We start from the raw sequence: 13,904 nt of genomic DNA, 5'->3' as shown, positions 1-13,904 counted from the left end.
ATGCATAAGTGCTTTCCTGAATCGGGGTCTACGTTGCAATTACTGAGCCAATCAGCTACTGCTCTGTGCTATCACTGAGGGCATGATCATCTACAAGAGCAGATGGTGAGTAAAACCTTATGGCTGCTGATGCTGTGAAAGAGGGCAGGCTGAGGTTATCAGCCTGGCATTTCCTAAACTGCCTCTCCCATCTCACTTGTGAGCTGATCACATCCAAAGAAGAGTGGCTGAGACACAAGCACGCAGGCCCTGCGATGCCATTCGTAGGGTCACTTGAGCAGAGCCGTGCTGCAATTGGTTGGTCGGCCCACTCAGCTGGGTAGCCAAGACGCTGCTAATGGGGCAGATCTCAGCTGATGTGAATCAGCGTATCTGCACTGATTCCAACACAGCTCTGTTGGTTCACCCACACAAGATGTGGCCTGTTTACACCCATACCAGTGATGTAATGTGCAACGGAGAAATGTCCCCAGATTGGTTATTTGTAGCCAGAGCTTAATTTGTAATGGAAGAGGTGCCAGGGCTCAAGTGATTTCATAACTGATGTGGCAAGCCCACAGGTGCTGGGGCTGTGACCTGCCCAGCCCACAGGTGCTGGGACCATGACCTGCCCAGCCCTGGCACCAATTAAGCACTGTTTAAAGCAGCTATATAGGATAAAAGTTTGATCCTGGGGTCTCATTTTCACCAAGGCCCCTTTATACCACTGGTGTAAATGGTGGATTCTATGTAACCTGAAATCTTTAAACTATGATTTGAGGAGTTCAGTGATTCATCCAGAGGTGATGGGTGAGGCTCTGTGGCCTGCGATGGGCAGGTCAAACTAGAATCATGATGGTTTCTTCTGACTTTAAAGTCTATGACTCGGCCCGGCTGGGGAGGGCCACGTTAAAAGAGATGTGACTCCGTACAGTGGCAGGCTGCAAGGCATTGTCTTGCAAGGACCAAATATTTTGGGGTTCCTCTGCACAGCTCAATGCCTCCAGCCCAGCACAGTCTCTATGGAGAGTGACACTGCCCCTGGGATTCTGCCCAATGAAGGGGCAGGTTAGCAGCACTCCTTTGCATGGGGCTGCAGCCATTCCCAGCACAAAGGCAGCCAGCGTGCTACAGTATCCCGGCTGCAGGGGTGAAAGTAGGCTAGTACGGGCCAGTACAGTGTACTGCTAATAAGCTGGTACCGGCCCTTATGCAGCCAAGGTGAAAGCCCTGCCACAATAGTGCTTTAAACATCGCTGCCCCTTTTGCCCCCCCATTGGTAACCCTACCAGCAGGGCTGCAGATGGTGGGGAGGGGCAAAAGGGGCAGCTGTCCCGGGGCCGGTGATTTAAAAAGGCCCAGGGCTCCCGGCTGCTGCTACTGCGGCAGTGGCCAGAACCCCGGGCCCTTTTAAATTGCCGCCAGAGCCCCAGGCGGTGCAGGCGAGACAGCGTGTGCCCCCGTACCAGTAAGTGTTTAATATTGCTTTCATCCCTTCCCAGCTGAAGGAGATTCTGTGTTGCAGCTGCATGGACTCCAAGCGTTTCATTGGCCTCGCTGGCTTGCTAGCCTGTGGCGGGAGAGAACTTTGCTCCCTTCTATCCAAGGGGTGACGCTGGGGATTTCGAGGCCGGCTGCGCTTGCTCTGTGGCTGAAAGTCCAGTAGAGAAGGACCACAAATGAACAAACAGAGATGTCGGCGGGAGAAGTGGCTGGTGATGTGATGCAACAGAGAGGGGCACCCGCGTCCCTGCCCTGCAGGGAGGGGGATGCAAAGAAATCATTAGCTAGGCTGGGAGGCTTGTGGGTTACAGGGGAGTGAATGGCGGCTGAAAAATAAATGGCCAGAGAGGCAGCTGGTGTCAACTGATGGAGTTCTGTTGACGTCAATGGAGATATGCAGGGCTGTAGTAGTGGGGGATATGGCCTGTTGACTGCAGTTGGGCTCCATTCATTTATGCTAGTTTGAAACGCTGGGCCATAAAACAAAACCACTAAAATGGTTGCACTTCTCAGCTGAGACATAAAAGGGCTTTTGTCAAGAGTGGGGATGTGAAGCCAGAGGTCTGGTTGTTCTCGTGATTACAATAGCAACTACAGCCACTGGCTTGAGACTGGATCTATGTGCTAGATTCTGTACAATAGTCTACACCTAAAATGCGGTATTCATAAATTAAAACTTGCTCAAGAGGAAGTGGTTTTTTAAAAAATGTCACATCCTGCAAAAAAGGGAACTTTAACTGCTCTTTCTCTTTAGATTTAGACGCCTGTCGCACTGCACTTTCTCGTTAAAGTAATTGTTTTAAAATGGATTGGCCTGTCTCTCATTTACACCAAGCCCTAGTGTAGTTTTATCCTAGTATAAAGGGGCCTTAATGCAGGTGTACCTGTAATTTAGTCCCATATTAAGGCCCTTTTACATGGCTGGTGTAAGTGAGAATCAGGTCCTTTGACAACGTAACTTGATTAGAGGACATCCTGGTTCTAAATGCCGCGCCTGGGGAAGATGGCGGCAGCTGTTGCAAGCTTTGCATGCCTGGTGGTGCTCAGCAGCTTACAAGGTACGGCAAACATTTTGGGTTTTCTCTTGAAAAAGGGGCTTGCTTCACATTCCTCTTCCAGCTGTCCTGGCACTTCTCTTTATGGCTGGAAGGCTGATCCTTCGCAATGGGCAGGTGCCTTTCTAACGCAAGTTCTTTGGCAGAGCTGTCGCTCCCAAACCCTTCCATACTTTTTGGATCTGGGTTGCAGATTTGGGCTGTGTGTGTGCTCGCGTGTGCTAGTGATTTGATTCTTTCTCAAACTCCCCTGCCTTGTGGTAGATTAGTTTTATTTTGGAGGGCTGGAGGTGGGGGAACGGATATAAATTCTGATCAAGTGTTTGCCGACATTTCTTTACTAAGTGGAGCACGGCTGCCTTGTTCCTTTCAAGTTACAGTTTTCAGGCTCATCACAAGAACAGGCTTAGAAACTTATTTTTTGTTTTTGTTTTTTAAATGAAAGCCCGTTTTTTCCATCACAGAGACCAAAGCCGAGGGGCTCGCACAAGTCGCTGCATCAAAGCTCCAGAGAGATTGTTAGAACTATTAACTGTATTTAGCTGGGTAGCTGGAACAGACATTTCCTTTCCCTGCCTAGTTTTTCTTCACTGAAGTCAGTTAGAACTGTGTCCATGGGCTAAATCCAGCCCACAGACTGGAAAGCTCCAGAGAAAGCTTCTAGAGTATTTCAGTCTCCAAGGATCTAGAAGCTCGTCATTTTTTATCATTGACAACATTTGTTCCTGGCACACACTGAAATTAGGGCCATCAAAATCCACACTTCTGGTCAGAAGGGGTTGTTTTTTTTCCTCCTGTGTATAGCATTACAGTGATCAGGGGAATCAGACAGGGGTTTTGCTCTACTTACTCCAAAATAGGGATTCAACTCTTGTGAATTTGTTGCAAGTCTTGGTATTTTTCTAAAAATCCCCAGCTGCTGGAGCCCTGTGATTATGTAAGAATCTCACTTTAAAAAAAAATGAATGCTAAATTTCCAGCCTTTGTGGTTGTGGAGAAAAGCTTGAAAACATGATCCATAAACATTCAAAACCCAGCAGGCACATAAAAAAGAACCCAAAATTAATATTTTAAAAAAGACAATCTCATGCGTGAGGGACCTCATTCGTGATTTTGGGAGGCACAGGGTTGGCAATATGGTGGTGGCAGTGTGGAGGAGGGAAGCTGAAAGGCCCAACTTTTTAGAAGCGTTTCAGTGCCTTCAATGCTTGTGTAAAGGGTGGTGTATTTATTAATCCTTATGTCATCCGTTACGTGTCTATGGCAGGTCACATGGTATTTGTGATTGCCTCCCCCCCCGCCCTTAGTAATGGCCTTTTATGGTAGTTCTTGTGTATTGGAGAAGATGGTCCAGCTTAGTAGGCTGAGTTGAAACAGCAAAATCCACTCTGTCATCATCACGCAGCAGCAACGGGGAAGCACATACAGCGAATCAAGAGACCATAAAGTGGTAAAAGGAGCTGAACTTCCCCCAGAGTCAGCAGCGGTCACGTGTAGGGCGTTTTGCTTGAACCAAACAAGAAACAAAAAAAAAAAAAACAATCACCTCTAGCTCTTCTTACCCATGGATCTCAATGTGCTTTTTAAATTGGTACCATTGTCCCAATTTCAGACTGGGAGAAACTGAGGCACGGAAAAGGAAAGTGACTTCACCTAGCAGGACAGCCAATTATAGAAGCCAGGTCTCCTGAATCCCAGGCCAGTGCTCTAACCACTAGGCAATACTTCCTCCAGTGAATAGAGCACACTCTGTTTGCTAGATTACCAATTCAAAAGGTCCAACTTATAAATATGAATGTGTTTAACACACCTGATGTGTGTGTATGTCTGTCCCCTTCCACTCTAGTGATGGTGGAGTAACAATCTGGTATTGCTACCAGCTAATGGAGTTAGTTACTCCTTTAGCTCAAGTGTGAGACTTCAGTTCTGACTGCTGATAATCCCTGACCCTAAAGATGACCCCTGCTGGATTCACTACTTGTGTCACTCATGAAAATGCTCTTTCCATGATTTAAAAAAAAAAAAAAACCTCCCTCAAAAGATGAAATGGCCTCTCAAACAAGAAATGATAGGCACAGAAAGTGGCTCAGCATGAAGCAGCCTCTCTTGCTAATTCTGGGCAATTTGTAGATGGGGATGGTGGGCGAAACAGGAAATGTAAAGGATGAGACCATCATATGTTGGTTATTGATTAGGACCCCAGAAAACAAATTGGGGCAGGAGAGAAAATAAAAATGGGTGCAATCTAAGCCCAAACTGGAAATAAAAACAACGCTTTGCACTTCTGTAGCAACTTTACTTACCAAGGAGCAAAGAATGCAGACCTTAACTTAGCCCTACCACAGCAATCTCTGGGAATCATTATACAGAGGGGGAAACTGAGGCACAGAGTGAGGAAGTGACTTGCCCAAAGTCAGTGAGTTGGTGACAGTGCTGTCCGGGTGTAGCCGAACTTGGCAGGATCCACCTGTTAGAGCAAATACGGAAAATATGGGTGCATCAGTTAAATCTCCCCAGGCAGGAAGAATATTCTGTCCCATCCTTTCTGCTTCATTGCAGCAGTGGCACTTCGTGGGGACTCCCCTCTGGATGAACGGCTTCTGTGCGTCATGGGAGATGTAGGCTGGAGGAGAACAGGGGCGGGAGGTTCTGCACTAGCCCAAGTGGACACAGATGAAGGGCGAAACGTTCCATTTGGATTTTCCTCACAAGCCAGAGAAATAGTTCAGCCAAAATCAACATTTTTTCCCATGGAAAATGTCATTTTTTGCGGAAACCACATTTGCTGTTTAAACACCCAACACCCCCCCCCCCCCGCAGATATTTCTAGGACCTTGCTGCTGAAGTAATCCCAATAATTTCGACATAAGAAAGCAGCATGACAGAATCCTGCTCCCAGCAATAAACAGCCCACGCCCGCTCCCGAATGCCAGTTTGGGGCATCGACCCCAAGAAATGGGCGTCCCCCTCTTGCCAGTCTCCGTGATCTCTGTGCTTTGAGGGACAGGCAGTCAGTGTCCTTTCATCCAGCTGGGCAGACCTCATTTGGCCTGTATCTCCCCCACGACACCTGCCACCATTCTGCCCAGGGATCTCCGTTTCCATTAGTGGTCTGTCCTCTAAATGGCATTTCTTCCCCTCCTCTCCAGCATTTTCTTTGCTTCTTCTTGCTCTTCCTTTCACTTCTCCCTTTGTGGGTCACATGCATTTGTGCTAGCTCACCCCTCTGTGCAGGTTGTACCCCCAGGCCCCAGTTAGCTCAGACATCAACTCTAATTTCCCGCAGTGTTCTAGACAATCTCTTATATGTTCGTCCTCGCTGATACCAAAGTCACAATGCTCTGCTTGCTCCAGGCCCCCTTGGACACCGGCAGGCCCCTGTGCGTATTATATTGTTGTTGGGAAATAAATGGTTTGACAAGCTTTTTCAGTACAAATATCAGAGTGGTTCAAGACCTAGTGGGCCGCAATCAAGGCTCCATTTTGCTAGGGACTTACCACATAACAATACCTAGAGCTAGGGCTCTTTGCTGCTGTAGATCTGTGTTACTGGGTCCGGACACCACAAGGGGAAAAACAGAAAGTTAGGCCCAAAAAGGAGCCGCTGAGCCAACTGATTGCAGGGTGTATTGTTGTACTATGGGAGTATATTGAGTAAGGGCTTTTGTGAAAGCTGGGAATAGTCTGAACATGATGGCCATTATGTGACATCAATACAGACTGTGGTTAAACCGGCCTCAAGGAACGTTCCATTGCTCATTTTGGGGGGCCTAAATCTTCTGTTCTCCACTGGGGAGGGCAGTCTGGAACCTGATTGTCACAAGAACTCAAAGTCCTTCACAAAAGAGCCAATAGCATTATCCCCATTTTACAGGGGGAAACTGAGGCACAGCAAGGGGCATTTACACTAGCTTGTCCCAGTTCACCCAACAACTAACGAAGAGTAATGCTTGTTCCTTTGCTTCCCATTGCAACTCTGATTTTTGTCTGTTGACAGCTTACGAGGCCACAGAGGTGCCGCACAATCAGGTGAATGGGATTGTCCATGGCAAGGTGTATCTAAACCCCAAACTGTCAGTCCCAGAGGAATACAAGCAGATCATCTGGTGGTTCGATGAGTCCTTAAAGATCCTGACTAAAAAATGGAATCATTCAGTGTCTTACCGCAATGACAGTTTTCATAAACGTCATAAACTGAATTACTATGAGAATCACACCCTGGAAATTGACCAGCTGCAGAAGCAAGACAGCGGCATCTTCCAGATAGATGTGGAGGACAACCAAAGCAAGACGACAAGTGAACGTATCCAACTGAACATGTACGGTGAGTTGGGAGTGGCTTCTTCACACAAGGGTCAGGGATGGTGAGGTAAGAAGGGCCCCGATAATGCACCTTCCTCTCTCCCCAGCCCGAAATGCCCACAAGGCAGGGGAAGGAGCAGGTAACAGCCTGGATGGGACAAAGAGGCTCCTAGAAATGGGCCAGATCCTCAGCTCAGGTTCTAGGTCCAATGCTCCATCGCCAGAGCTGTTCTTTCTGGAATCTTTGTGGCTGGGGCTTTAAGGGGAGGGGTCAGGTACTGACCTTAATGACAGGTTTCAGAGTAGCAGCCGTGTTAGTCTGTATTCGCAAAAAGAAAAAGAGTACTTGTGGCACCTTAGAGACTAACAAATTTATTTGAGTATAAGCTGTAGCTCACGAAAGCTTATGCTCAAATAAATTTGTTAGTCTCTAAGATGCCACAAATACTCCTTTTCTTTTTGCGAATACAGACTAACACGGCTGCTACTCTGAAACCTGTCAGTATGCAAGGCACTGAATTTAGCCGTATAGAGTGGAAATCTATCAACTTCATGAAAAAACTCATACAGATACAGACAGACATCATCTTCCTCTCCAAATGCAAACAGAGGGACATCATACCAAAAGGACTGTAAAAAATCTATTACAATCTACATACCACACAGACTATGCTGACAGCTTGTGCCACATACTCTCAAAGAAACTGCGGAACCACCTGATCAACATCCTCTACAGCAAACAGGGAAAGATTAAGAATGAGCTCTGAAAACTGGATACTCTCGTAAAGAACCAACCTTCCACACAAACTTCCTCGTGGCTGGACTTTACAAAAACTAGACAAGCCATCTACAACACACACTTTGCTTCTCTCCAAAAGAAAAAGGACACTAAACTATCTAAACTACTACATGCCACAAGGGGCCACAACAGTGGTTCCCTTAACCCACCCAGCAATATTGTTAATCTATCCAACTATACTCTTAGCCCAACAGAAGAATCTGTCTCTCCCCCCAACCCTACCCCCCACTATTCCTCAGATGTTCTTGTTAACTGCTGGAAATAGCCTACCTTGCTTGTCACCATGAAAGGTTTTCCTCCCTCCCCCCCTGCTGCTGGTGATGGCTCATCTTAAGTGATCACTCTCCTTACAGTGTGTATGATAAAACCCATTGTTTCATGTTCTCTGTGTGTGTATATGACAGATTTCAGAGTAGCAGCTGTGTTAGTCTGTATTCGCAAAAAGAAAAGGAGGACTTGTGGCACCTTAGAGACTAACAAATTTATTTGAGCATAAGCTTTCGTGAGCTACAGCTCACTTCATCGGATGCATTAGGTTTAGTCATTTAGGCCGGGGTTTCCAAAAAAAGACTAAGGATTTGGGATGCCCCATTTTCTGGGCACACTTTAAAGGGACCTGATTTTCAGAAAGTGCTGAGTATCTGGGCTCTGAAAATCAGGCTCCTACAGGGGATCCAGAATTGAGGGACACACAGTCACTAGTCACGTTTAAAAATCTTAGCTTAAGGCCTTGGCCAGGGGTCTCTCTGTGCTTCAGGGTGTGAAGAAATGGCCATGGAGTCCTGAGAGATGCTGGGGTGAGGGAGGTTATCTAAGCACCCAGACAGAGCCTAAGGTCACATGCACTCTGCTAGGTGAGATGGTGGGTAGACAGGATGGGGGGGGAGGTACACAGGGAATTTGGTACTGTTGATCTAATGTATGTGATCCAAACGAGGGGTGTATTTCATCACCCCCAAAATGCTGAAGGAAAATGATGAGATCTGGAAAACATGCTCTCCAATGGGAAACTTTTTAATGAGTTTATTCTAGTTAGCTTATCAAAGGGAAGGTAAAATAGTGACTCGCTCTCAAAGCAGTACAGACACACGGGGAAGGTCTCTGAAGAGCTCTCTCTTATCAGTCTAGCATATAAAGGTAGAACAAGATCCACTGGCTGAAAGTTGAAGCTAGAAGAAAGTTTTGTCTCATTTTGTGTTTGTATTTAACAGGGTTGGAAATGAACCACTGACACAGCTCACCAAGGCATATGGTGGATTCTCCATCACTTGAGATCTCCACATCATGGTTGGACCCTCTTTCTAAATGATACGCTCTCATCCAGCCACAAGTCAATGGGTTGGAAGCAGAAGCCATTGTGTGAAATTGTCTGATCCGCATTACACAGGCAGCCAGACTAGATGAGCATCATTCAAAGATTCCAAGGTCTGAAGGAATCATTGTGATCATCTAGCCTGACCTCCTGGATACCACAGGCCAGAGACCTGCCCCAAAACAATTCCTAGAGCAGATCTTCTAGAACAATGTCCAATCTTGATTTAAAAATTGTCAGTGATGGAGAACGCATCACACTCCTTGGTAAATTGTTCCAATGGTCAATTACTCTCATCGTTAAAATTTTACGCCTAATTTGCAGTCTGAATTTCTCTCGTTACTAGACCCTTCTGTATAAAATCTATACAAGCAACATCCCCAGCTGGTATAGATCAGTTTCATTGGAGCACCACCAGTTTACATCATCTGAGGATCTGGCCCACGGTTAGATCTCTGTCACGGTTTGGCCTGTTGTTGAATTTCTCTTTTCTCTATTTCCAGACCGCATCCCTAAGCCCAGAATGAACGTCATTATCAGAGCCAACAAAGATGGATGGTGCAATGTCACCCTGGACTGCATTGTGAATGCCATCCAAGTGACGTACCGCTGGTACAAGAATGAAAAGGATTTTGTTGGCAAAAGTAGCAGCACACTGGACGAACAGTTAAAGTCAGAAAGTCCCGCATCTTACAAATGCGTCGTCAGCAACCCCGTCAGTGAAGAGACGGGCTTGGTCTATTACAGAAGCCCTTGCACGTGGGATGGTAACATTCACTTTGCATTCATTTATCTTGCTGCGTCTATCTGGCTGTACAGGCTAGCTATGCAGCCACTCTGGTTAGGTCTCAATTGAAGCAGGGCAGCCGTGGTTTTGGTGACTTTTGAGTGAGAGTCTCGTTTGCTGTTCCCCAGTGTGTATTTCCCCCCATGGGGGACCCCAGAGCAGTCTTCTGCTGACCTGCCCTGGGCTGTGAGTTGCTGGTGACGCTGCAGCCACCGTGGTGCTAGATTGGGAATGCCAGGCTGTTGGGGGTGTTGTGTGTTGGATGACGGATCCTGGCCACGCGGCGTGATGCTGCCCAGGGTTGGAAGGGCTGTGCGTGACTGTGACAAAGGAGAGCCGCCTGCTGATGGGCTGTTGTTCAGGTGATGGGCTGAGTCCTCAGGGGGTTGAGGCCAGGGCTTTGGAGCTAGAGGTTTCAGGGACAGTCCCTGGCGATGGCCCGACCAAGGGGGTCCATTAGAGGCACCAGTGCAGGGTGTGGTGTCTGCGTTAGCACAAGGCACAAAGTGATGCAGCAGGGGGTGTGTGTGGGGGGGTCAGTGGGGAAGACACAGTGCAGATTGTGTGTTCTAGGGGGATCCCAGATGATTAGCCACAAGGATGGTGCCATTGCAGCCGGGCACTGGGTTCCAGAGCCAGCTGTGAGGTTCTGGGAGCCTGTGTCGATAATTGGGGGGATCCTCTGGGGTTTGGGGGTGTCTCCTTGGCTCATTCTGCACAGGGGGGAGAGAAATGTCATCCTGGGTGATTGAAGCAGCAGGGGGAGCTCTCTCTGCACCCACTGGGAGATATGGGGGGTAGGGGGCAGAGCGCTCAGGCCAGGGACAGGGCTGCTTTCCCTGTGTTTTGCTGTGCATCCTCTCCTTGCTCCCCTCTCCTTCGACCCCTGCTCATCCTTGCCCCTAAAGTCTACCCCCTCCTGTGGGTTTTCCATGGCAGGGGCGAGGCAGCCCATTTGTATTATTGTTAATAAATAACTGGCAGGTTCTATAAATAACAGGCTCTTGTCTTGTTTCAGAGAAGAACTCAGCTGTGCCCTTGTCCCTGGCTCGGAAGACGGCCGATTCCATTCTGGCTTTTGGATTTCTCCTCCTCGTCCATAACTGGGTCTAAGGCTGCCATTCTGGTGAAAGCCAAGAGAACACAATGATCTCCTCGATTGCCTGCACTGGCCCGTTCCCGGGCAGACCTGGTGAAACACACAAGATAAAAATGACAGGTTTCAGAGTAGCAGCCGTGTTAGTCTGTATTTGTTGGGGTTTTCATGCGAGCCGAACAAAGCACAACAGCAAATATGGTTGGTAGCTAAGCCGTTTATCTGTTATTTTCTCATTGCTTTTATACACTCCTTTTACATAATATTTTCAACCCCCTCCAAAGTCCATCACCCGGTAGCAGAGACATCTCGTTGGTCGAGCTGCCTAAGCACGGGCCATGCATGTGCGTCCTTCCTCTTGATTGGAGCACAGCTGTCCGCTATCTGTTGTCAACAAAGTCTGGTGTTGCCAGTTTGCCTGGATCACATTCCAGCCTGTAACTCTTTCTCAAAGCTCATTAAAGGTTCACCGCGGCCTTGACTAGCTCATAAATATTCTTAACTAGCTCACAGATACACCGTGTTCCCACATGTATTTGCAAAAAGAAAAGGAGTACTTGTGGCACCTTAGAGACTAAGAAATTTATTAGAGCATAATGACCAAAATGAACTCCTGAAATAACTGAGTTTGATGGATATCCACCATCTTGGCCAGCACACTGGGGATTGAACCAGGGACTTAGAGAACTAAGGAGAAGATGATGTTGTGGAAACAAGGACCACTACTTGGGTGCTATAATAGCCTCACTTTTTTTGCAGATGGGGGCGGGGGTGCAGGGAAGGATTCTAGCTGTTTGCTGGATAAGAACAAAGGCCCTAGAGCTGAAGCTCACAAAGTTTATAATCAAACAAATTTGTTAGTCGCTAAGGTGCCACAAGTACTCCTTTTCTTTTTGTGAATACAGACTAACACGGCTGCTACTCTGAAACCTAAATTCAGGGTATTTATCCAAAAGTCCTTCCTTTGTTTGTTGGGATCTGGAAAATCCAGTTTAAAAGTGCAGCCGCTCCAGGTTGTGGGTATAGTTGCCAACTTTCACACCATAAATAAGCACCCTGACTTTTACAATAAACCAAAAATCAAGCTAATCCCATTTCAAAACAAGACCAAAACAAGCCAATCCCTAAGTACCTCCACACTCTATGTGACTAGGTCCCCCCGGCATGCAGTCTGGGACAGTGGTGGGCCCACTATGCACCCCTGACTCTCTCCCCACCTTGCCCCTGTTTGCCCATTGGCCCCCTTTACTCCCCTTTGCCCCTGCTTGCTGGGAGCAGATTAAAAAAAAAAAAAAGAAGCAACAAGCTACAGGCCAAAAACTAGCCAACAAGCAACTCGCAAGCCAATTAAGCCAAAGACAAGCCCAATTTTTGTGGGGTTTTTTTCACGGGTTGAGCATGTCTGGTTGTAGGACCTCTTTGGAAGTGTTACTTCCTGAGGGATTTCGCATAACAACCTCCCACTGTTCTGGTTTCAGAGTAGCAGCCGTGTTAGTCTGTATTCGCAAAAAGAAAAGGAGTACTTGTGGCACCTTAGAGACTAACAAATTTATTAGAGCATAAGCTTTCGTGAGCTACAGCTCACTTCATCGGATGCATTTGGTGGAAAAAACAGAGGAGAGATTTATATACACACACACAGAGAACATGAAACAATGGGTTTATCATACACACTGTAAGGAGAGTGATCACTTAAGATAAGCCATCACCCACAGCGGGGGGGGGGGGGGGGGGAGGAAAACCTTCCATGGTGACAAGCAGGTAGGCTAATTCCAGCAGTTAACAAGAATATCAGAGGAACAGTGGGGGGTGGGGTGGGGGGGAGAAATACCATGGGGAAATAGTTTTACTTTGTGTAATGACTCATCCATTCCCAGTCTCTATTCAAGCCTAAGTTAATTGTATCCAGTTTGGAAATTAATTCCAATTCAGCAGTCTCTCGTTGGAGTCTGTTTTTGAAGCTTTTTTGTTGAAGTATAGCCACTCTTAGGTCTGTGATCGAGTGACCAGAGAGATTGAAGTGTTCTCCAACTGGTTTTTGAATGTTATAATTCTTGACGTCTGATTTGTGTCCATTCATTCTTTTACGTAGAGACTGTCCAGTTTGGCCAATGTACATGGCAGAGGGGCATTGCTGGCACATGATGGCATATATCACATTGGTAGATGCGCAGGTGAACGAGCCTCTGATAGTGTGGCTGATGTGATTAGGCCCAGATTAGGTCAGACACACCCCTGGAGCCCCGACCTGGGGTATTCTATCTGCTACCCAAGATCCATAAACCTGGAAATCCTGGACGCCCCATCATCTCAGGCATTGGCACCCTGACAGCAGGATTGTCTGGCTATGTAGACTCCCTCCTCAGGCCCTTCGTTACCAGCACTCCCAGCTATCTTCGAGACACCACCGATTTCCTGAGGAAACTACAGTCCATTGGTGATCTTCCTAAAAACACCATCCTAGCCACTATGGATGTAGAAGCCTCTACACCAGCACTCCACACAAAGATGGACTACAAGCCGTCAGGAACAGTATCCCCGATACTGTCACGGCTAACCTGGTGGCAGAACTTTGTGACTTTGTCCTGACCCATAACTATTTCACATTTGGTGACAATGTATACCTTCAAATCAGCGGCACTGCGATGGGTACCCGCATGGCCCCACAGTATGCCAACATTTTTATGGCTGACTTAGAACAACGCTTCCTCAGCTCTCGTCCCCTAATGCCCCTACTCTACTTGCGCTACATTGATGACATCTTCATCATCTGGACCCATGGAAAAGAAGCTCTTGAGGAATTCCACCATGATTTCAACAATTTCCATCCCACCATCAACCTCAGCCTGGACCAGTCCACACAAGAGATCCACTTCCTGGACACTACGGTGCTAATAAGCGATGGTCACATAAACACCACCCTATATCGGAAACCTACTGACCGCTATTCCTACCTACATGCCTCTAGCTTTCATCCAGATCATACCACTCGATCCATTGTCTACAGCCAAGCGCTACGATATAACCGCATTTGCTCCAACCCCTCAGACAGAGACAAACACCTACAAGAT

The 13,904-nt window shown here is 47.3% G+C and overlaps 1 protein-coding gene across 2 annotated transcripts; it reads left to right on the top strand.

The window, feature by feature from the left end:
- The first annotated feature begins 2,221 nt into the window (after window positions 1–2,221).
- Window positions 2,222–11,566, top strand: LOC119847804 (CD48 antigen). Of its 2 annotated transcripts, XM_038382899.2 has the most exons (5): window positions 2,222–2,540; window positions 6,535–6,861; window positions 9,454–9,717; window positions 10,756–10,942; window positions 11,432–11,566. In XM_038382899.2, exons 1-4 carry the CDS (start codon window positions 2,468–2,470, stop codon window positions 10,848–10,850), a joined length of 759 nt encoding a protein of 252 aa, XP_038238827.1. In that variant the 5' UTR covers window positions 2,222–2,467; the 3' UTR covers window positions 10,851–10,942; window positions 11,432–11,566. The 2 variants fall into 2 exon arrangements, with proteins under 2 accessions (XP_038238827.1, XP_043358142.1); XM_043502207.1 differs by lacking the exon at window positions 11,432–11,566 and having other exon boundaries at window positions 2,234–2,540; window positions 9,454–10,260; window positions 10,526–10,943.
- The last annotated feature ends 2,338 nt before the right edge of the window (window positions 11,567–13,904 follow it).

The sequence above is a fragment of the Dermochelys coriacea genome, chromosome 24, assembly GCF_009764565.3.
Source record: "Dermochelys coriacea isolate rDerCor1 chromosome 24, rDerCor1.pri.v4, whole genome shotgun sequence".
Taxonomy (NCBI): Eukaryota; Metazoa; Chordata; order Testudines; family Dermochelyidae; genus Dermochelys; species Dermochelys coriacea.
The sequence above is the reverse complement of the archived record's forward strand: the minus strand, read 5'-3'. Positions and strand labels throughout refer to the sequence as shown.

What these genes read in the sequence shown, in the direction of transcription:
- LOC119847804 (XM_038382899.2), top strand. Translation starts at nt 2,468, where the DNA reads ATGCCGCGCCTGGGGAAGATGGCGGCAGCTGTTGCAAGCTTTGCATGC. An exon ending in TATCCAACTGAACATGTACG is followed by an intron (nt 6,862 to 9,453) that starts GTGAGTTGGGAG and finishes CTCTATTTCCAG; the next exon opens with ACCGCATCCCTAAGCCCAGA. An exon ending in AAGCCCTTGCACGTGGGATG is followed by an intron (nt 9,718 to 10,755) that starts GTAACATTCACT and finishes GTCTTGTTTCAG; the next exon opens with AGAAGAACTCAGCTGTGCCC.